The 24,162-nt window shown below is 35.1% G+C and overlaps 1 protein-coding gene and 1 non-coding gene across 6 annotated transcripts; one reads left to right on the top strand and one right to left on the bottom strand.

Annotated features, from left to right (window-relative positions):
• The first annotated feature begins 114 nt into the window (after positions 1-114).
• LOC130798412 (uncharacterized) lies at positions 115-24,133 on the top strand. 5 transcript variants are annotated; one of them, XR_009039049.1, is made up of 29 exons: positions 115-357; positions 1,553-2,278; positions 4,344-4,452; positions 4,591-4,688; positions 4,884-5,015; positions 6,214-6,282; positions 6,572-6,694; positions 6,766-6,915; positions 7,686-7,814; positions 7,935-8,014; positions 8,189-8,283; positions 8,422-8,489; positions 8,603-8,704; positions 8,797-8,846; positions 10,190-10,297; positions 10,554-10,629; positions 13,782-13,918; positions 14,004-14,163; positions 14,276-14,455; positions 16,235-16,351; positions 16,609-16,764; positions 19,929-20,090; positions 20,184-20,296; positions 21,787-21,910; positions 22,272-22,367; positions 22,467-22,529; positions 22,796-23,064; positions 23,268-23,350; positions 23,454-24,132. XR_009039049.1 is itself a non-coding variant. In XM_057661376.1 (27 exons), exons 1-27 carry the CDS (start codon positions 190-192, stop codon positions 22,826-22,828), a joined length of 3,624 nt encoding a protein of 1,207 aa, XP_057517359.1. In that variant the 5' UTR covers positions 115-189; the 3' UTR covers positions 22,829-24,132. The 5 variants fall into 5 exon arrangements, 2 of the variants coding, with proteins under 2 accessions (XP_057517359.1, XP_057517360.1); XR_009039048.1 differs by having other exon boundaries at positions 23,268-24,132; XR_009039047.1 differs by having other exon boundaries at positions 22,796-23,350.
• TRNAI-AAU (transfer RNA isoleucine (anticodon AAU)) lies at positions 24,075-24,148 on the bottom strand. Its single transcript has one exon. It is a non-coding gene; the product is annotated as a tRNA-Ile (tRNA).
• Between the last annotated feature and the right edge of the window lie 14 nt (positions 24,149-24,162).

Here is a 24,162-nt window from a genome sequence, read left to right as displayed (position 1 = left end):
AGATATCATTAATAAAGTGTTAAAATTCAGAAGCACCATTGATGATTTTTTTTTTTAAAAAAACAAAATTCTCATCGCCTATTGAGTATATATACTGGTACGACGTACGGCTTTACCGTTCCCCCGCCAAAAACCTAACTCCCCCATTCTTAACAGATAACACCACTACTTCTCAAGTGAGAAATAATAATGGAGCAGGACAAAGATGATCGAGAAATTAATGTACGAAGTCTGACTGGAGAATCAATCTCCATTTCTATGTCTTCCAGCAAAACAATTGCAGACCTTAAACTCGTCTTGAAGGACCGCTTTCCTCCCGCTTCTTCTTCTTCTTCCGACTTTCACCTTTTTCTTCGAGTAAGCACTATTCGCCAATTTTAACTTTATTCCTAGTATTTTATGCTTCGTTATCATTGCCATTTCATTCTAATTTTGCTTTTACTTCTAGATTTTTGGATTCTGCAAGTTGATTGAAATGTGGCTTCTTTTTGCTACCAAGGATTCCATAGGATATTTGTGGAACACTGTTGGATGTTAGTTCTTTGACTTTAAACAAGAATTATTATAACTTATTGTGTATCATTTTTGAATGACTCCCAACGAAATTCAAATTTTATTCGTTGATTAGGTCCTGGATAGTGGATAGTCTCAACTGTCGATTGGGGTCTGTGTATACAACAACATTCCATCTATTCACCTGGACACCATTAGTGGCTCTTATCTAGTCGGGGTTTGAGGGGTCAGATGCACACTATCTTACTCTAGTTAACAATAACAAAGAGGTTGTTTTTAATTGGGGTTTGAAATTTTATAATCTGTATGAAAGGATAGTTAATGGTACTGATGATCAAAATTGTGCATGGTAACTGGTAAGGTATGAATGAAAATATGTTGCATTTGTTAATACTAAATTGAATGATACTGTTAAGGATTGGGGTCAAAATATTAACTTGATGGCACAGTATGCTTTCTTGTGTTGTTATTCTCCATTATGATATGATTTTGTAAGCATTTCCGTTTGCGGTGTTCAGTCTCTATTTTTGTGAGAGAAAGATATTTAGCATGACAAGTTCAAGTTTTGAGATTTAGGGAAAGGAAGTCATCCGGTACTTTTAGAAGGGATTTAGGGATTGTTTGGTATGAAATAGAAATGTAATGAAAAGGGAACGGATAAAGAGAGATAAGGGTAATGTTAAGTGCTAACACTTCTAGTTGTTTGGTATAAAGAGAGGTAAGGGATTGAGAAGAAATAGAGAGAACTAAAGAAAGGGAATTGATTTCTAGTGAGAAATGAGTGGTAATAATTTGGATTTATCCATTATCCTTATGAAAGGGATTGGTTTAACCCAATCTTATGACAAACACTTAGTAATGGAATGAGTTATGTGAATCTCTTGAACCTAAAAGCTCACACAAAACACCTTCTTTGTGGGTACAAATGTGTTCCATTATATTGATTGCATTATCTTGATTGTTTGAAATGATCCACTGCATCTTAGTTATGGAGTAATAATATTGTTTATTTCAAATTTTTTGTCTTTGTGTATCTTAGGGCATGAAACTCGGTGTTCAGAGTCAAATAGGAAGTCACCCCATCAATTCAGGAGAATTTATTGCTCTTATTCCATTTACAAAGAAAGGAAAATCGCAAAAACTACAACCTGAGGAAATAGGCGTTACCTTTCAAACTACTCAACAAAGTGTTCCTTCAAATTTATCAGAATCAACATGGCGTGATATGGTTGAAGATTTGTCGTATCTAAATAGTGCATCAAACTCTAAAGAACAACCTACTTGTTCGCCAAATTATTCTGATAAAATTGAAGGTGACTTGGTGAATAAGAATTATACAAGAAAACGTAGAAAAGTTTGCAAAGTTGAAAGTAACGCTAGGCTTGCTGAAGATCTCATATTTACTTTACTGAATTTATCTAGTACACATATCCTTGATGAAGGTTCTTGTAGAAAATTACTCGAGATATTGGAGGATGTGCATTGTTTCTTGGACGGAAAATTTGAAAATTGCATGTTCTTGAGCAAGGTTGATGTGTTGGAGAATGCCCAGCTGACTCAACCCTCTTGTTCTTGCCTTTGTCCACCATGGTTAACGGTAATGATGAAGACATTTACATTCTTGAATGTTCTTACGGGATTTCTGCAACTACATCAAGAAACGGTGACATTTGACCTCGTGAAGGATTCACTTTATAAACTTCATGAACTTGGTTTTTGTGCTAGCGTAGAGGATTTGAAGCGTCTGCCAGAGCTCTGCCCTAAGGTTGATTACGAGACTTTTTTGCATATGATGCCAAAAAGAAACTACTAATTTAATGTATATTTTTATATATCATGCTCTCTTTGTTGACATTCCATGGGTTATGATATTTCGTTTTTAAGGTTTAAGGACGCAAAAGGAGGAAGAAGATTATAATTTCCCAGCAAAGGAATACATTAATAATCTCACTCCCCTTACACGTTAAAACTGTTTGTGACTTGGTCCACCCGAGGTGTACTTAGTCAAACTAAGCATCTGGAATCTACCATTTAGAGTGAAAATGTGTTGATGAAGAGTTTTGTTCCAAGGATTGGATTTAGCCAAAATGAGCTTAACTTTGGGAATCATCAAATTGAGATTTTATCCAAGGTTTTGAAGATATGGCATGTGATGTACATGCTCATCTGGTTAATTAGATGCTTGGAAGAATTTAATTCATGAAAGCAATGCCATATTTATGCAAGTATAGGGAAAATTCATTGGGGTGCTCAACTAATGGCAACCCTAGTAAGTCTCGCCTTGCTGGGCAACGAACACTTCCCTATATTGTTTTCCTACATATACTCCCTTATATCCCTTATTTTAGTTACCCGTAATTCATCTCGAGCTTCCCTAGTCCGTAATTGCTAAGTTTGTATTCCCCTCATTCTCTCTTCTAAACACATTACTTAGCATTTCTATTGTAATATTTTCAAGTTTGTGAGCTTTTTCTCTTATCCTTTAAACACATAATTAAACTCTAGCCTAAGTGAGGACATAGCCATTTTGGTGAATCTCGTAAATTTTTTTCTGGCTTTATTTTGATTTGTTCATTGCTTATTTCATCTTATTTACTTGAATTCTAGTTCATTGATTGCATCAAACATCCACTTCCTCAACGATTCGTACTTTTTTCTTGTGTTTTCGCTTGGTCGTACACCCAACATTCCAGTTTCTTTGATTTCGTAGAATATTGGCTTTGATTCATAAAGTGTGCCTCGGGTGCGCCTAGGCACAAGGCACTCCCAAACACAAAAAATGATTTTCATACTTTAGGACAAGCGCAATGCTTACGTTCATGATGCAAAATATCGATTGCATCGCATGTTCGCATTGTAGAGGTTTTTGAGGTTATCTTATTCACCATATAGGTCGCCATACTGCAAAGCCTCTACATTAAAGACAAAAGTAGTTTTGTTATCGTTAATGTAATCACTATCATATCAGAGATTTTGCACTATGTAAACTCCTTAGGTGCATGATTAAATCTGAAAAATTACAACGTGCTATTCTTTATAACTTTGATTTATTTATGCATTTTTTATAAGCATACTAAGAGTAAGAATTTGTTGAAAGATAATTCCTTAATATCGTCTTGATATCTAATAAGTTGATCTCACGTACATTCATATTTTTATTTATATGATATGATATGTAAGATTTTACAATGATGTGCACTTTGAAATCTGACTTCAATCTTATTCTACACGGATATTCTCTGCATGATGGCATTTGTTGAATATCCTCTTCTCCTATAATGTTCTCTTAAAAGTAGCTCTTTCCTTGGTGGAGTCGAGGGTTGGATGCATAATGCAAATTATCTGTGGCATCACCACATTCCAACTGCATCGTAAAGGTTTTTGAGGTTACTACACAAAATCCTTCGCATTGACTGCGAAAGTGGTTTCATGACCGTTATCACAACCTCGTTCACATTCAATATTTTGCACTATGGTTGGACATATGCAACCTACCCTTGTAATAACAAAGAGGTTTTCTTCGATTGCCTATTGATTGCAAACATCATGGGCAAATTCATATAAATACGAAGCATCCATGATTTAATAAGCCATGTCGATCTAGTAAGTTATATTCGAAACTGAAAGAGCTATAATCTTTGGCTCCACATCATTATATTTTTTTAGTTTGCACTAATCTGTTTATGTGTGAGGAACATTGGTGGATCCTAGATCCAAATGGGTGCGACCCCTTTTATTTGTATCCCTGTGGAGAAATTATCCTCAAAGGCAATCTGCAAGATTTGTTTGTTTATTAGTTGTCCTCAAATCTGAAAGTGTCATCTTTCCAGGTAGTTCAAATTATTAACCAAGAAGCAGAGAGTAATCTGTCACTTGATGTAATTGCGATTATCGATTTCTCAAGAGAAAAAATGGACAGAGCTAAAACCTGTTCGAAAGGTAATGTTAAGACATTAGCAATCCTTGTTTTGTTATTCCTTAGTGAATTATCTTTGACATGTCCTGAAAGCCATTCCTTTCTGCTCTGGACATATGATATCCTGAGATACTAATTGCTTCATTTCTCCATGTTTACAGCTCGAAAACAGGTTTCTGTGTCAAAGATAATCAGTTCAATAAGGAGAAGACATAAACTTTTTAGAACAACTTTAGAGGAAGGTCTCAGATTATATGTGGTATGCTAGTGTAAAAGCCAGTTTACAGCTCAGCTTTTTGAATATTCTTCTGCTGAATCTTAAGAATATCTGATGAGATCACAATATTTAAATTTGTTTTCCATGGTCTTTATTTGTCTTTATTTTGCATACAATTGTTTTTAGTTTTTTGAATATTTATGCAGTCATAACCCACTTAGTGATCGTGTTATGCAGCCTGATGGTAACTCCAAGAATGTTGCTTCGTTGGAAGAATTTATCATGTCTCTAAAGAAAATTCATCCGTCATCGTGCGTAAATAGAAATGCTGCGGAAAAATATAAGAGCTCTTTTGAAGCTCGTTGTTATGTATGTTTCTTTTTTGTTTCTTCTTTGATGAAACACTCGAGATGCAATTCTGGTCATGTTAGTTCTAACTTTTAAATTTTATTCTTGATTCCAAGGAGAATTTCCTTCATAGAGTGAGTGGGAACTCAGGGTCTCAGACCCAAGTGTCATGGGGATTTGAGTGGGTAGTAGCTGTAGTATACCTATTATAGGTCCTAACTATTGTAGTTGTAGCATTCTTTGGTGCATCCTTAATTCCTTACTCTTGTTTCTCACGCCCCTTTTACCCCTCGACACAGAGCTGTTGTTTCACTCTAATATCTTATAATGTTTTTTTAGGCATCTCATGGTTCGTCTTTATCGCAACCAATAGCTTTTGTTGTCCATAAACCCAGTTGTCAACTTGTCACTTTTTCGCCTAAAATTTTTTTTTCGGAAACTTGTGGGTATGTCTAAGCAAGTCAAGTATCAATCACTTTGCAACTCTTTTGTGTTGTGTATATGAGGCTTTGAGCAGGTTAGCCTTTATAAGGAAGTGTTTTGTTAGCTATTTTTTCAGCTGTTCTCTGATAGAAAGATTTAGGACTGCATGCACAAGATTCCAATGTGCATCAATTTGATTGGTTTAGCATTACGCTCTTTCTTATCTTTCATATTTTCTGTTTCTCAAAGGAAGCTTTTAGTCAAATTTTAATGTAAAGAATAACTTTAATTTTGCTGGCTGAGAACACTTCCGATCTGGAAAATAGTTAACTATGAATATGTACATCTGGATTGAGATATACTATCCTCTGTTTTTTAGTTATTACACTTCTCTCAAAAAGGTCTGTCACATAAGAAAGGGAAGTGTAACAATTAATAAAAGACGGAGGATAGTATTACTTGAATATGCTGTCTTAGTTTTTTTGCATTAAATTCTCTAGGCACTGAGATACCCCTTTCCACCTCCATGAGAGACAAAAAAGTGTGCCCTGATTCTTGCTATCAATCCATCTGGCCCTTTTACATCTCTAGCCTTCATAGCTATAATACTTGGATCTTTGTCTTGCAAGTTGCATGGAAATAATTCATCAGCTCACGCCCTGAAAACTATACATTCTGTCTATTGTTTTTCACATTTGTAGATTTTTGTAATCGTGTTTTGTTTGATGGAAGCCAGTGCCTATTTACTGTTAAGGTTGAATCTTAATTTTGATGATTGTTTTTCTTGACCGTGCAGGAGAGTCATCCTCTTTCACCCAGGTCCATGCTTGAACATCTTAAGAAGGGTATCGGGTCTAGAGGACAGGTAATTGTTTTTAATGTATGTAGCTGATTTGTGTGAGAGGCTTTTAATTTCTCCATTTTTGCAGTTTTTTTTTTTAAGTGAGACCTTGCTGTAAGCTTTTTAAATCGTGAAGCTTTTACCTTCACCGACTTTGGTTCCACCCTGTCCCTTTGATTTTCCTTTGTGTTGGTATAAAAGCCAAAAAGCATAGTGTGTCAATTAGCAAAGAGCTGTTGAGGCTGTGTAAGCAAGAAAAATTCTAAAGGGTTCCGTTAAACGCTTGAGGCACTTGTTTTGACTTTGAATGCAGATTATACATGTAGAAGAAATAAATGCGGGAGCAGCAGCCTTCACTGAGATCCCTGATGAATTATCAGAAAATACAAAATCTGCTCTAAAGACTCTGGGAATAACTAAGCTGTATAGCCATCAGGTATGTATGAGCTTTTATATATTATCGCTTGAAGTTGTATAGTTAACATGGACTTAAATTTAATTTTGTAGGCTGAGTCTATAAGGGCTTCTCTGTGTGGTAAAAATGTTGTTGTTGCGACCATGACGTCTAGTGGTAAATCTCTTTGCTACAATGTACCAGTACTGGAAGCATTATCCCAAAATCAGCTATCATGTGCTCTTTACTTATTTCCTACAAAGGTATAGTGTGTCATATATGTGGTGTTTTTTGCGCATACACAAGCATGCATGCATTCGTATCTGCACCCATTTGCACATTGCACAAACAGCTACACATTGAGATGAGTGTCCGTATCTCAAGGATAATCCTACTTCTAGGATTTCATAGGAAAAGGAATAGACAAAAAGGCACCTAAAAGTAAGAAGGAACAAAAAATGATATCTAAATTCAAAACACCTAAAACCACAACATTTTATTATCCTAATGCCATTAAGTGCTTCCACCTAGGCGGGCTTTGAGGGGTCGGATGTACGCAACCTTACCTTTGTCAACGATAACAAAGTTGTCTCCGCCCTTGGTAGCGAATACCATTTGCAATTTCTCATGAATAAGAAGTGCACATATTTAAGCATCTAATGACTGGTAAAGAAAAGAGTTGATTTACCCCTATTGTCTTTTTTCGAACTAATATTTAGCATGCAAATATACCTGAAATGGTCCATTCGTGATCTACACTAACCCTTGATGAAGTCCAATAATATTCTGTCAAATATGTCTCAAAAAAAGTTGCTTAGGATGATCTTTGGAGAATTGGTAGACACACAAAACAGGTCTCTTCTTCATTGGTGTGTATGATGGTGACACACAAAAAGATCTAAATTAATTTCTAGCTGCATTGTTGATTCATTCCCTCTTCTGGATATGTTATGAGTTATGACTTCTACTTAGTACTCTTTCATGTATGAATTCATAGTTTGCTGAAAGTAATCTTCTTTGGCATTTCTTGCAGGCCTTAGCTCAGGATCAGTTACGAAGTTTGCTGTGTATGACTGAACACTTTGAACATTTTAACGTTGGTGTGTATGATGGCGACACTTCCGAAGGAGAGAGGGTTTGGCTACGTGACAATGCTAGACTGGTATACAAGCAGTTTTTGCCTTTATGTCAGATCATGGCTATTCTCACCGGAAAGACTTGCTAAATTAATATTGATACTCTTTTTTGCTATTTTTTTATTTACATTTAATTATTGTTTCAGCTGATCACCAATCCAGATATGCTGCATATGTCAATCTTGCCATTCCATAGACAGTTTCAGAGAATTTTATCAAATCTTAAGTAAGGAAGTTATCATTATTGATCAATGATCTGTATTATCTGGCCATTATGGCGTTTTAATTTGCTTATTTCTTATTGCTTATACATTACAATAACTTTTATTTCTTCTATGTGGATTCTGAAAGTATATGTCATGATGTAAACTAAAGCTGTGATTTCTGGTTAACAAAACAGATTTGTAGTGTTTGATGAAGCACATGCTTATAAGGGGGCATTTGGATGCCATACGTCTCTCATATTGAGGAGATTGCGTCGGTTATGTTCTCATGGTATTAATTATTAAGAGTGCTTAATTTAGTAGTGAGTGTAACTACTTTGCTTAGAGCCTAGAGGTCCTCATAGAAATATCATTTTACTGTAATAGAAAGTATTATCAATATTGATTTGTAGTTGTCTTACGCGTACAGTGTATGGATCTGATCCTGCTTTTGTCTTTTCTACTGCAACTTCGGCCAATCCCCGGGAGCATGCAATGGTAATATACTTGTAGTTGGTGTTTTATATCAATCTGGTTGTTTTGCAGTTATTGGATCATGTTGTTGTTCTTTTTTCTTCATAGCGTCTGGATTTCTTTTTTCTCGTTTTCAGGAACTCGCAAATTTACCAACAATGGAGCTGATTGACAATGATGGAAGTCCTTCGGCTCCAAAACTGTTTACTTTTTGGAATCCGCCGTTGTCTCCAAAAACTGTGAGTTGTCTATCATGCTTTAAGATTTTTATCTTAAGAAGCTCTTTCATAACTCGCATTCTGTTGTTGATCTTGTTTCTGTTGAATTTTAGGTACTAAAGTCTGGGACTACAAACAAAACTGTTGTCATGAAACGGACAAGGTAAATTTTTATCTTCTTTTAAGGTTTGTTATCAAGGGCGAACCAGAGTGTCATTGGCTGTAATCTCTTTGTTGCTACAAGGGTAAGGTTTTCGTAAATCTGACCCCTGAAACCTTGCCTAGGTGGGAGTCAATCAATGGCATTGAGGTAAAAGTGTTGTTTCAAAAAGAATCTAAAATTTTAATTTTCATTTTTTCTATGAAATGGTGTATACTAGGTTAGAGGAAGTTTCTTCTGTTTAGGACCGTTGATGACTGCAAGTGCAAGCTATGGCTGTTATGTAATTGTTGCATGCTGGCTTACAGTATACTCCTAGACCTCTGTTCTTATTGACAACATACAGTTTACTTCCCTCTACATCATGATAGTCCTTTCCGGTGTTCTTCCCTGTATAGCTAATGATTTGATACTTTAATGAATCCTATAGAAAAGTTAGTGAAGGGGTATTTCTGATAGTGTCTGAAATTTGGTTAGGAGGCTTGAGGAGGAAACTGGTTAGGTCAGTTATACGAGAAAGATAGAGAGGAGGGGAGTGACTTTGATTATTAATTGGGAATGGGGGAGAGTTAAGTTATTAGATTATACGAGTTTTCTTGCATTGAGTTTTCTAATTCATTGGGAGAGAAGCGAGCCTCTTGAAAGCTTGTAACTATCTTTATTTTTTGCCTACTTCCATCCTTTTGATCTATATTTTTCTCTTCTATTTCTCATTCCCTCAAAATATCAGCTCCTTACTGATACCCTTCGCCCAAAACATATCACTAATTTACCTTTACTACGGTGTTACACTGGCTCACTGCCTTTTTGTCAAGCCTCTATTGTTTTTCTGATTTGTATGCCTGATTTAAGATGCCTCTTCTAATCTATCTTGCCTCTAATCTTCCACTTATATGTTTGAGTATCAATGTCTTTGATCTCTGTAATGGAATTATAGCCCCGAAAACCCCCAAAGTTTTTCTTCTATTTTACAAGAGGATCTTATTATTTGTACTTAAAGCCATTTTGATGTTGTAGACCTTGAATGTAATTTGAACAAATTCATTCTGCCTACTTTTTACATTTATTGAAAGATCATTTTTGCTGCTGAAATTACCTTTCTGCTAATCGTTCTTGGCAGGTTGAATTTCTAGAGTCAAATATTAACTTACAATATACAGAAAAGTAATTAAATAAGCAATTGAGAGTTTCCATGAGCCAAGTTGATGTTCTCTTTCTTTAAATTTCTAGGTGTAGTTATTCTTTTAATGTTATATTCTTTTGGGTTCATCATACAGTGTCTTGCTTTTTCCACTACAGCTTGAGCGTTGAAACTGGGTAATTACATATTTTCTTTGTATTTGCAGCCCCATACTGGAGGTTTCGTGTCTCCTTGCTGAAATGGTTCAGCATGGACTACGCACTATTGCGTTTTGCAAAACGCGAAAACTTTGTGAACTTGTCTTATCTTACACGTAAGTCAATCTCATATGCTTGTGTTTTACCCTCTATATTCTTTATTGTGTGGATTTAGATCCATAATGGTTCTTTCAATTCTATGCAACTTTGCAATTATGAAAGTCATGTTCATGGTTCTTGCAAAACAGACTTGATCATGCACTTGCTTTCAATGTCATTTGTTTGTTTTTTGCACTATCGCCGAGGGTCTTTTAAACTTAATGTTTTCTAGAGTCAAAAGTTATTCAAATGCTGACTTCATATCTATGGCAGGCATGAGATTTTGCACGATACAGCACCTCATCTTGTTAGTTGCATTTGTGCTTACCGTGGTGGCTATGTTGCTGAGGTTTGTTATTTGTATTCTAAATGTCTGTTATTATTAAACATGTTTGCTGTTCCTTATGAAGGGTAAGACTGATGCCACTATTTTTTTAACCTATGACCGTGTGGGATTGCTCTATCAATACTTGTTGCTAATTCTTATTTCTTACCGAGTTTGTTTCTTGTAGGAGTGACAACTTGAATAGTTTAAGGGGCTGTTTGTTTCAGAGGGAGAAAGAGAGGAAAGGGGAATCAAGAACCTTGCTCTGCTAATTGATTACTGCAAATGACCTCACATCGACTCCCTACCCAAGAGCAAGGGTCCTCCTATTAGTTCAAACTCCTTCACTTCCTTCCCATCACTATAACCCGGAAAATCTGGAGAGCAACTGTCAAAGAATATTTAAAACTGCTGAACCATCACTGGCCAACTTTCACGAAGGTTGGCAAAATTCTAGTCTTTGCTTATCCAATCTGCAGTCTCTGACTGGTTGTGTAAGCGTAATTTAGTCAGGAGGTCTTGTGGGTATAGCTCCTCCAAGTTTTTGGCCCAAAAATTTTAAGGCTCAAGACTATTAGGCAACTTAAAAAGAAAATGTTGATTTGACTTGAGACCAGAACCCAAAACCCACATACCCTGTACCACGTGATTGATGACCGAGATTATTAGTTTCAAGAGGCTTTTTCTTTTTTCAAAAGTAAACTGACACTATATTGAACATTTCTTCTTTTACAATTGATTTAATTCTCCAATCTCCGTCTATCCCTTTCACATAGATTTTTTTGATAAAGAAAATATATTAATAAAATAAGAAAGTACACTTAGGGACAAGATGTCCATCCAAGAAACTAGTTACAAAATAACCCTCAGTTCACTTCGATAAAGATCTCCCAGAATAACATCATTTAAAATCTAAAAGCTTTCATCCATAAAGATGCTAATTTCTATACATAAAAATTGTTCTTTAAAATTCAACGATTTTGTTCTATCCAAATTTGCCAAATGGTAGCCAAGAAACATGTATAAACTTTCATCCCAAGAAATCAAAAATATGTTGTGGAGCAATCCAAGATTCCTCTTTGATATGAAAGAGAATATCCGACAATCCTCTTGCATAATCACACTGAAGAAATAAAGGATCATTGAGCTCTTGACTTTTATGGCACCTAACCTCTGATTTTGCTTGAGAGCCAAATTGGGATGACGAGTCAGAAGATTTCCATTGTGTTTAATTTTCCTAGAGTCGCAAGCCAAGCCAACGTCCTAACCTTAAACGTAATTTATCCTTTCAAATAAAATCAACTGCCTCAAAGGGTCATTATTTTGTGATGGACTCACTTAATGTGAGTATAAAGAGGCACATGAGAAACCTTTAGCAGTATCAGGAAGCTAAATTTTGTTATCAGGATGAGAAGAAGGTTGTATAGAGCAAAGAATTGATAATATATGTGCTATAGAATTTGCATATATTAGGTGGCTAACAACCACTTTTTCTCTACCTCACTTAACACCATCATATTAACCCCCATCAACTCCACGAGAGATCAGCTGACAAAGTAATAATAGAGAGAAGGCATCTCCTTGTCTGGTATTGAACTCTTTCACATAGATTATTTGTATTTTGCGAGTTTTTATTCTTCTTTGTACCATATTTTCAAAAGGCGTGAGGCACTAAAGGTCCCTTGAGCTTAAGTTCTTGAAGATGCTTGCTAATGGTTTTTAGTTGCCCCAAAAATCCAGTGTAAATAAAATTCTACAAAAATAAAAAACAGAAGAAGAGGAATAAGAAATAGAGAAGAGAAATACAAAAATAAGAAAGAAAACAAAGAAGAGGAGAAAACATATATGTTGGTGGATGCTCGCATCAAATTGAGCTCCTTTTGAGACTAAGACCAATAGGCGCTCCAAGGCTTTCTTAAGTGCTTGACTTAAGGCGCTATAGATCGCTTTGAGGCGCTACCTATGAGGAATCTCCACGACCAGCCCAATCTCGGTATTGAAACCTCCTCCTACCTAAGTTGCTAACCTTAGGCGTGTACACTATACAACTCCTGGACTAGTTAGGTGAATTAGCCAATACATTTGTAAGCAACTAGAAAATACATCGGTAAGAGCTCGTTCAATACTCATTTTTCAAGTTAACGTATAGACCTGGATAAAAATTTGTGGCTTGTCTAGTAATTTAGCGTAACTAGAATAGCTTGATGTTTGACTCATTTGTGCCCATGATAATTTTTTTGTATCCATATATAAGCTTGTTCCATAATTTAAAGATGCAACTTTTTCTAAGAAAGTACTTGTCTTGAAAAAAATTTATATCACGCTTTTCTTTTGTATGTAAACTGAAACTATTATAGATGATCTTGTTCTTACAAGAACTAAACAAGCTTTAATTTTAGAAACTTTCTTTGGATTCAAAATCATGAAACATTAAAAATAAAATCTCATTTTCATTATACTAATTTAAATTTAACTTTCGTGTGTTTATATGTTTGTTGAATTTCTGCAATACTTAGAAAGCAGAAGAACAATGCTATTTTTATTGACTTGGAAATAGAAGTTTCACTTATGTTAGGTCTTTAAATAAATTTTGTTAGTATTTAAGTTCATTAGTTGCCTCGAGCGGTTTGCAAAATGTTTTTCAAGTCCTACCATCTCTAACCACCAACGAGTCAATGACTGAATCTAGGACATTATTGGAGTGGATAAATTTTGTCAGATTAATGGATGATTTCGTAGGAGGCGAACGTGGTGGATGGTTATGGAGGAGAAGAAATATGGTGGATGATAATAGTTCTATGAAGGATACAATTAGGGGGATGTTGGAAATTTGAAACTGACGAATGTGATATACAGAGTGGGCATGGGGAGAAAGGGGGGTCGGTTTCCCTTTGATTTAAGTGAACCATTTAAAAATTTGAAGATCGCAGGATTGAAAAGGGAAATGAAAAGCTTGGATTTGCAAGAGCGTATAGTAGTCAATAGAAACTAATTGTAAAGAAGAATATTTTTGGATGATCACAAGAGTTGAATTCTTAGTTCTTGCAGCTGCCCATGTGTTTGGAATCAAGAGTTTGGCTTTGTTGGTGCTGTTTATATTTGCCAAGTTCCTATTTGGTGTTTTATGCTTATTGTTCAAATTGTGTTCTCTCATGTTTACCCCTATGATGAATCAGGACAGGAGAAGAATAGAGAGCGATCTTTTTTGCGGGAAGCTCTGTGGAATTGTGGCTACTAATGCTCTTGAGTTGGGTATCGATGTGGGACACATTGATGTCACATTGCATCTAGGTTTTCCTGGTAGTATTGCAAGGTAAAATATGTATATGTTAATATGAAGATCTTTGTAGCTTGGTGTTTGTTTTTGCTCTCATCAATTGGTTTGACATATTATTCAGTCTGAGGCAGCAGGCAGGTAGGTCTGGAAGAAGGGGAAAACCTTCACTTGCTGTGTACGTTGCATTTGAAGGACCTTTGGATCAGTATTTTATGAAATTTCCACTTAAATTATTTCAAAGCCCTGTAGAATGCTGCCATGTAGATGCTCAGAATCCAAAGGTATCGTTAAATCAAATTTATGCCCTGGAAGTGCAGTAATTAGCATCAAGATATCACTTACCTTAACTCCTCAGCTTGATGTGATAACTTCTTGACCTTGCCATGCATGCAGGTTCTTGAGCAGCACCTTGTCTGTGCTGCCATAGAGCATCCTTTAAGTTTGATACATGATGAAAAGTATTTTGGTTCTGGTTTAAATGCTGCTCTATCAGCACTTGAAAGCAGGGGATATTTATCAGCTGATCCCCCTCGTGAATCAACAGGAAGGATATGGAGCTACATTGGGCAAGAGGTATGATTTTTGGGTCTCAGTGTAAAACTCCACTTACCATGAATTATACGTCACTACCAATTTAAGGCTGGTGATGAATTATTTGGGATCAATATCTGTGCAATATTGACCAGAAAGTATCTTGATTGAGAAATGCCTCATTAATATGAATGAACCTTTCTCATGGAAAGGAGAAAGGTAGAAAAAAACGAAATAAGCTATTTATATATTGTATATCCATATAAAAAGTCTGATTCTACTTTTTTCACCCAAAAAAAGTTATTTTTCTCTCTGAGGAGTTGCTCAATCAATTTCTTTTGAAGCAGAAGGAGGAGGGTGGCTTATTTGGTGGGACTGGGGTGTGAATTGCTTTTGCTTTTGGCAATTTTTACGTGATTTATTTGTTGCACCAGTTGTTCAGTTTGGATCCTATCAAACCACTGCTGTGCTTTTTTATTTTTTTACAAGTAGAAAGATAGACATGAGACCACCTTTTAATTTACTATCAATCATCAATTTTTAAATATTCTGAATTTGTTTCTCTTTCCTGGTGCCTCTGTTTTCTTTCGCCCTTTCAATAGTGTTACTTTTCTTTATGTGTTTTTTTTTCTTTTTTCTATATGTTCCTATGTGTTTCCTTTTTCCGTTGGCTAATCAAGACCTGTTAGCTTAATATTTTATTAAGAAATGGACAAAAATGTTTGACTAGCGCTTTTATGCGTGCATCCCTGCCGTATTGCAGAAAGGACATTTTGTGAGAAACAACCTTTCATAATAGCTTGTGAGAAACTAGCTTTTGTCAGAATTGTTTTGTGATAAACTACCACTTAATGGAATATGATGTATTGACTTATTTAATTAGGTGTGATGCATTTTCTTACTAAACTGTCATAATGTTGGGCTTCCAAAAGAGATCATTGTATGGAAATTGGAGCAGCAGAGATATTTGTGTTAAGATGTATGAGTGAACATATCCTAAAGGATATAATTCAAAATGAAGCCATAAGAAAGGGTCATATATTGAAGATAAAATAAGATAAAATTGTTTACGTCAATGTGCTTGTGTTCAAAGAAGATTAACAAAATGCATTATTTAGAAAAATGGAAGGTTGGAACTTTGAGGAGCTTGAAGAGAAAGAGGTAGGCGAAAGATGATTAGACTAAAGAACAACATGAAATTTGGGATTTGTTAGAGTATGATTATAGATAGAAATGAATAAATGAGAAAAATATCTTTGGTATTGGAACTGACTTTCTTAGTTGTAGAATAGAATTAGATAAGCCCATTAATTTAAATCTTTGTTACCGTCAATCTCACGTTGATTTGTTTCAATTCATGTAGTTGGCCCTATGTGCTGGAATCAAGGCTTTGACATTGTTTTTGTTGATGCCTTTTCTACTTCGTACATTATTAATGAAATTACCTTTGTAAATTATTTTCTCACGAGAAACAAGACATTTATTTCTATTTATCTATGTATTTGCTGTAAGAACTAACAAACTTCCTTTTGAAAGGTAGTTTGTTGCGTTCTTTAAGTAAAAAATGGTTCATCGTTTGAGAAAAAGTCAACTCTCCCAAATTCGTTAAGTGTTAGTCTCTCGTGAAAAGATAATCAATTTGTGGTTATTCTCTCAAAATAATAAATAAACAAAATAATGTTAATGTTGCAAAAAATTATTCTTAAAGGTAATTTGTAAAAAAAAACTCCTAGAAGAATTTAAAAGACTCCATACTGATACCTTATTTCATGCAGAGGTTCTACTAAACCATGTTATTCGTTGTTTATATCATCTTACCAGAAATCACCTTCACATTCAATTAGCATTCGAGCTATTGAGTCCGAGAAATATAAAGTAGTTAATGGTATAACAAATGAAGTTCTGGAGGAGATTGAAGAGAGTAGGGCTTTTTTCCAGGTTAGTTATAGACTATTACACTTATACTGGTAGTTAACAATTTACTTGATCATTTTTTCCCTACATCTTGCTTGTTGGGGGTTTGAAAAAAATAAGATCATTGCTACGCAAACAAATACTTTATCAATTCAATTGATATTCTTGACATGGAGAGGGTGGTAGTTGATGTTATTGATGATGATGATTGTCTTTGGCTTACATTTGTTGATCGGAACTTTGTTTTTGACGTTTTTTTTTCAAATCTTTGTGACACTAAGGTATATGAAGGGGCAGTCTATATGAATCAGGGGAAGACATACCTTGTGAAGGAGTTGAATCTATCAAGTATGATTGCAGTTTGCCAAAGAGCTGATGTTAAGTATTATACCAAGACTCGCGACTACACTGACATTGATGTCGTTGGAGGTGAACTGGTATGTTCCCTGTCTTCAGTTCTAAATTTGTTCAAATTCCATTCATATTCCTTACAATTAGAACATTTCAAAAGGCCATGTTGATTGTCATAATATTGCTTTCACTTGCATGTCTATCTGTTCATTAAATTGGTAGTTTCTTGGAAGTGTATGGGATGCCTTCAAATGGCTTCTTGGTACCTGACCTAGATTGGTAAAAGTTTCCCATTTCCCATGTTAGGACCCACTTTTTGTCTTCAAATTTATTTTTATTTACATTTATAGTGTAAAGGATAATATTTTAGAAACGAAAGGAAGGGAAGGGGAGTGAAGATTGATGTGTTTTCCTTTTAAAATTTTCCAATATTGGAAAGATTTGTTATGTACAAAATCTAAAGGAAAATTCCCCTCCAATTCCCCTCCTTCCATTTCCCTCTGCCACTCTTTTGGCCTGTATCCAGATTTAGGAAATGCCATCCCTGCATTTTCCTCAACATCCTTTCTCTTCATTTCCTTCCATCCAAACATAGCATTAGAACTCGGTCATTTCTACAAAGTTTGGGATGATATATGTTGAACTGAAATCCATCAATTCCATAGGAGCTTCTTCACTAATTTTTGAAGTCTACATAAGCATATCATCATTTGGTGTAGACATGTGTAACAATTCCAATGCTAACCTTCTTCTTGGATCTGCCTGTACACGCAGAACACTATACAACTTTTCCTCGTCTGTTTCTGTTTAGTTCCACAAAGGTTGAGATGTTATCGGGCATACTTCCAGACATTGTAGTTTGTAAGAATTGAATCTGTCACTAACCTGCTGGCTTAAGATCTCTCTCCCCAGTAAATCAATGTAGGCTTTTCTCTGTTTGTGTTGGTGAATTGGTTAAGTGTTTTGTTCTAACAAGTTCTTCTAGGTAATTTTATTTATCCCTTCTATCTTTGGCCTCTTCATGCAACCATCCTTCTAATCTTTTGATACATCTTCCCAAATTATGCTGTTAAGCTGTTTACAAAATGATCTTGTTTAACTTTGTAATATTGTATTGTTCACTTGGATGATTTGTGAATTGGTCATTACTTATAATGATAATAGTCTGATAGCTACTACAATTATCATTTTATGTTCTGAGAGCTTGTTAAAAATTGTCAGCTTCATCTCCTTGGAAGAATTTATGGATTTTGTTATAGTGCGGCCCTAATTTGTTCTGGCTGCTAAATCACTTTCCTTTCATCATAGTGCATAAATTTGATTTTCATATGGTTCTGAAGTCCAAGCTCTTCTCACTTCATAATGCAGTAATTACTCACTAAACTTTTAGATTAATGTTTAGGAATGATTGAATAAGTTCTATGCTCCATAGTCGCTTGTTTTGTTTACCGCTCACAGGAAGTGTGCTTATATAAGATACGTGGGGGATGCAAGTTTTTAAATAATGGAGATGAATACAAAGTTGGCTATGTTCACCAGATCTTATTGGTGATCAGGGGCTTGATCAAAATTAAAACATTCTTGAAAATGTGTCAAAGGCTCTGGCAGACAAAATGAAAATAAAAGGATTGAGCAAAAGAAAACTGTTGAAAGGGGTTCAAAATGGTTTGAAGTAGTGTTACAACTTAAACTGTATACAAGAGTGAACATTAGTGGACAAGGAAGAATTACTAGTTCATGACATTAAATTTTGTTTCTGGGGCTAGAAATACCTTAGACATTACTAAAGTTGTTAGCAACCAATATTCGAGCTATTCTATTACAAGATTATACTATCAAGAAAATACTAAGCTTACTTATATGAACCCTATATATAGCAAGTGTACAATGAGAGTTGACGAGTTTCCCCCAATAATTAGTACATGTCTCCAAAAAGCTGAGTCTAGTTTCTAATATTCCTTTAAGTATACATCCATCATGTTGAAGTGTATCATTTGAACTGGGCTTGCAAAAAAATAAAGGATGATAAAGGTTATGATTGTACTGAAATGTCAATGTAAAAAGAAGAGCGTATTAGTGTAGTAACTGGTCTCTCCTATTGGATGAGTAGTGAATATGAATAACCTTGTCTGTTACACCCAAAACGTATATAAATAGAAATTGTGCACTTAATTAGAAATTTCCAACTTAAACTGTTGAAAGGGGTTCAAAATGGTTTGAAGTAGTGTTACAACTTAAACTGTATATAAGAGTGAACATTAGTGGACAAGGAAGAATTACTAGTCCATGACATTAAATTTTGTTGCTGGGGCTAGAAATACCTTAGACATTACAAAAGTTGTTAGCAACCAATATTCGAGCTATTCTATTACAAGATTATACTGTCAAGAAAATACTAAGCTTACTTATATGAACCCTATATATAGCAAGTGTACAATGAGAGTTGACGAGTTTCCCCCAATAATTAGTACATGTCTCCAAAAAGCTGAGTCTAGTTTCTAATATTCCTTTAAGTATACATCCATCGTGTTGAAGTGTATCATTTGAACTGGGCTTGCAAAAAATTAAAGGATGATAAAGATTATGATTGTACTGAAATGTCAATGTAAAAAGAAGAGCGTACTAGTGTAGTAACTGGTCTCTCCTATTGGATGAGTAGTGAATATGAATAACCTTGTCTGTTACACCCAAAACGTATATAAATAGAAATTGTGCACTTAATTAGAAATTTCCAAAAAGGGAAAATGGTGCATTTAAAAGAACATTGAGGAAGTATAATAGACGTGTTGGGTTCATAAAATATTCCTTGGCCTGCCAAAAGCAGTGAACTGAAGTTCCCGGATATGTGTCTAATGTCTATCTCATCCTTGATTTTGCTTAAATGGTATTTCAATGACCACCGATTTGCATCAGAAAATGAAGTGAGATCATAGGTAAAATAGTCTACAGCGTTCAACCATTGATGTTTCTAATTACAAAAAAAGTAATTGAATCAATACCAGATAATCAACCATCAAAATATTACATAATTTCTTTAACTAAAAGGCATCATGATTGAAGCTACAGTTCTCAATGTCGCAGGATGAGAGGTTTTAGTGTTTTTGATTATTGGAGTTGAGCATTGTGCTATTAACACTTCTATTTTGTGTGCACCTGGCACCACACATCATTGATGTAGTGTATCTAAATGATAATTTTAGATCTAGCCTTGCTTGAAATGGTTTAACTAACTGCTTCAATTATGTTATAGGCTTATCCACCAAGAGCCTCAATGCATCATGGAACAACTGCCCTAACAAATATTTGTACAGTAACCACAACTTGGTTTGGTTTTCGTTGCATTTGTAAGCGAACTAGTAGAGTACTTGACACAGTTGATCTTGTACTTCCAAAATATTCATATAAGTCACAGGTGCACAACAACGACTCTTATTATATAGCTTCTTAATTTTTCTCAAGTGTGTTTCTGGAGTTTTTACAATGCTACCACGATTCTTTTTGAAAGGCTGTTTGGGTTCGAGTTCCTACATCAGTAAAGTTAGCAGTGGAGAAAAAGGGATTTTCATTTTGTGCCGGCTTACATGCTGCATCTCATGCTGTTCACAATGTAGTTCCACTGTAAGTTATTGTCAAGTGATCTGTACATTTTAGTTGTTATTTTTACTTATTCAAAATTCCTACATCTTTGGCCATCTACTGCCTTTGTCCAAGAATAAAACTTACACGTATATTTCCATATACCAAGGGTTAGTTCTGAATTTCTGATAATCACCTTTTCCAAGACCTGATATCCCTGTAGGTCCAACCCATCCTGCCGACCTCCGCCCACGTTTCAGGTTAAAAGGCTTTTCAAATCTGTTCAGGGCTCCCGGATGGGCTTTGGATCAGGCTATGGGCTTTCCAGCTCGGTATGCAGACTTATATAACACCTATTTTTTGCTTAGGAGGTGACATTAGCTTCCTGCACTCTCCAAAATGGATTCACAAGTTATTCATGAACATTAATAAATTTTCTTGCAATTCATGTTTACATTCAACTGAGATAAATTTTGTAATATTTTGAGATATAACATGGCAGCCCAATTTCTGTTGACATTTGAGAAAAATGGGCTAATTGATACAAAACATGATGTATCTCTTGGGTGTCTCCACTTATGCAGTGCCTTGCTAGTTGCTAGTACGAGCAAGTCTCCTCTTAGGTTCCATAGCCAATTCCCATGTCTAATCTGCATACCTGTAAGAAACTGCATCCATACTGGGTGATCTATGGTTATATCTCTCAAAAGTGAGGGCTTTCAGTTTTTATGATGGAGGACGAATTTTTTTATTTTCAATATGGAAGTTTCTTTTTTCTTATATTTTAGTGAACTTGGAACTCAGTTATGATACTCTTGAGGGCTTGTATAGAGTATTTTTGTCCAAAAGAATGTCTACTTTCTTTGGATCTGATAGACTAGCACTGTCATATTCTACAGAACATTTTCATTTTGTGATTCTACAAATAATCATTCTGTTAAATGCTTCCAGACACAGAGACACCTGCTTTATAAATTAAATTGATTGTATTTATCGTGCCAACCACTTATGGAATTTTAAACTCAATTTTGAGTTTCGATAAAATTCATAGAATTTGATTTTCGTTATCATGGCATAAAACAAAACAAGGGACTCTAGTATAAAGCTTAACTTAAAAAACATACTGCCCAGTTGATAAAATTTTGATTGTGACCTAGAACCGTATGGACAACGATTTATCATATGAGTAACCATGTGTCTATTGTTTTCTTGCTTGATTTTTTTTTCCATTAGAGCAACACCCGAATTCTGCCTAGGTGGGAGCCACTTAATGGTATTGGGGTAATGGAACTATTGTTGTGCGAGAAACTCTTGCAAAGTTGCACCTTTTGGTTTTAATTGATATGTTGGCAATTATTTTAAGGAGCTTAAAGTTAGTCGTATGATATTCATAATTTTCTCGTTGAATAATGTTCAATTTTTACACCAAGTGCTTGCTCTTATCTCTTCATTTTCTAAAACCTTTTTTGTCTCGAGCAATACTCCCTGAACAATTTGTTAATTACATGATTGTTGATCTTGTAACTGTGTAGATACATGATATGCGACTCGTCAGATTTGGCTCCTGAGTGTGCAAATCCTCATGAAACTCGAATTGCACCAGAAAGAATCTTATTATACGACCAACGTCCTGGAGGAACAGGGGTTTCAATGCGGGTAAGGGACATTAAAACCTTTTCACTCTTTATACTGTCAATAATAATCAATTATGCAGCAAAAATGTCCCCACTTAAGATGGATTGTAAGAATGAAAGATGTTGCAAATTAGAGTATATCCTTTCACCAGTTGATATCTTATTTGATAGAGGAGGCTAATTATGATGCTGAGAGGATTTTTTTTGCCAACTGTCAATCCTCATGTAATGTTACTAGAAACAACATTTTCTTACACCAACTTAACTCTGTTAAGCCTGTTTTATTATAGCTGCAGTTTTCTTTTGCCCTCAACTTTATTGAATAGGAATTTTATGTTCAATTTATATTTTTTGTGTAATTTTAAATTTGTTTATGTGGGCAGATTCAACCACTTTTCAATAAGTTGTTGACTTCAGCATTGGATATGCTTTCTTCGTGCTGCTGTTCAACAGATGTCGGTTGCCCCAATTGTGTCCAAGTATGTCATATCTATTACATTTTGTTTTAAACTGACAAGTTAAACAATGAAAATTTCATTGCCCATCGTGACTTGATATCTGCATTGTGATTGTTACAGACACTAGCCTGTCATGAGTATAATGAACTGTTGCACAAGGATGCCGCAATAATGATTATCAAGGTTGGCCAATAATTTGTAACCTACTCCCTCCGTCCCACTGATTCTGCTGTATTTTCTATTCTTAGATGTCTCTTCTATTTTGCTACATTCTAATTTTGACAAAGGAACTACACCACCTCTTTCACCTATTATTGGCCATTAATTTCTAAACATATCTTTGTTGACTTTCGGAAATTTAGCAATTGACTTAGGACAGAGTAGCATGTAAAATTTTGTAATAGTGCAATTTCTGACATACATATCTTCCACCACCTCGTCATCTGCAGGGTGTTTTAGAGGCAGAAAACTTGTTCTTGTAACACCATTCTTTATTTCAACTTCTGAAGATGCTCAAATGCACCTTATTTGATTCTTCTGGAATCACCTACATTGCATGACTTAAGGTCTGGCTCCTTAACTCCTTTAAAAGCCGAAAGAGGAGTTTCTTTCTCCGTTTTTTGAAGTTCTATTCGAGTTTGAAAGCTCAGTGGTATGACTGGTTTGCGAATTCCATCTCCAGAATCTGGACAAGTTGACAATTATCTTCATCTCATAGGTATTTATTGTCAAATTCATTTTGATATTTTGATTTCTAACTTCTGTACCCGGAAAGATGGGCATGGTTCGTATACCCATGTAGAAGCTATTTTATCAATGGTGCTGCCTTTTTTAGTCGTAACCTTTTGAACGGAATATATCTGGATTGTTTGCAAGTTTGCATCTCAGAAAACTGACCAGTCGAACTGTGCGCTTTGAAAGGCTGAAAGCTGCTGGGCAAGTGCTAGATTTGCCGGACTACAAGAAACATGCATCTTACTGTGGCTTTACATGGTCAAATTCATGTGTGTTTTATTGTTACGATCAAAATTTTGACATTGTCTTTAAATGGTATATATATGTTGTATGACAGTTTTGACGCTGTAGATGTGCCTTTCTTTTTTCCAGAATGGGTTTCTTGAAGAAATTTTGCACAAACAGCTCAGTCATGAGTTTTCACTTGTACGTTCAGGCTCACATATTCGATATATGTGATAAAGGCTAGGATAGGTGATCATACAAGTGTGATTTTGTGATATTTCTGATTGAATGAACTCGAATTTTAGACTATCTAAAGAAAGCCTAGTTTGGCCCATAATCTTGTATGGAGACTCAAATTAGAATCAAACTAAACGAGTGCAGAATCGTTTATTGTGATTGATTGCACACCATATAACAAGGTCTCCAGAAGGATAGAAATTCATGAGTACTAATGGCAAAATTAATGTGAAATTGTGATTGATTGCACATTATATAACGAGGACTCTAAAAGTATGGAAATTCATAAGTAAAAATGAGACATTTATGATTTAGAGGAGTAAAATTAAGGTGCAATAGTTTTTAAGCCTAATAGCTTGAAACTTAAATTGACACTGACTAGAAAAATAAACTATTACTTTGATATAAAAAAGACATAATAATAATAATAGGAGTAATAAGAAACTCAGTGCAACGATGACTTTAATAAAGGATATATATAGGTCTTGAACCTGCGACCTAAGCACAACGCTTTAAGCTAAAAAAAAAAATTGGCCCATGCAGGTTTCGAACCTGCGACCTTCGCGTTATTAGCACGACGCTCTAACCAACTGAGCTAATAGGCCATTGATATCTAAAT

The sequence above is a fragment of the Amaranthus tricolor genome, chromosome 13 (genome assembly GCF_026212465.1).
Source record: "Amaranthus tricolor cultivar Red isolate AtriRed21 chromosome 13, ASM2621246v1, whole genome shotgun sequence".
In the NCBI taxonomy this organism is placed as follows: domain Eukaryota; kingdom Viridiplantae; phylum Streptophyta; class Magnoliopsida; order Caryophyllales; family Amaranthaceae; genus Amaranthus; species Amaranthus tricolor.
The sequence above is the reverse complement of the archived record's forward strand: the minus strand, read 5'-3'. Positions and strand labels throughout refer to the sequence as shown.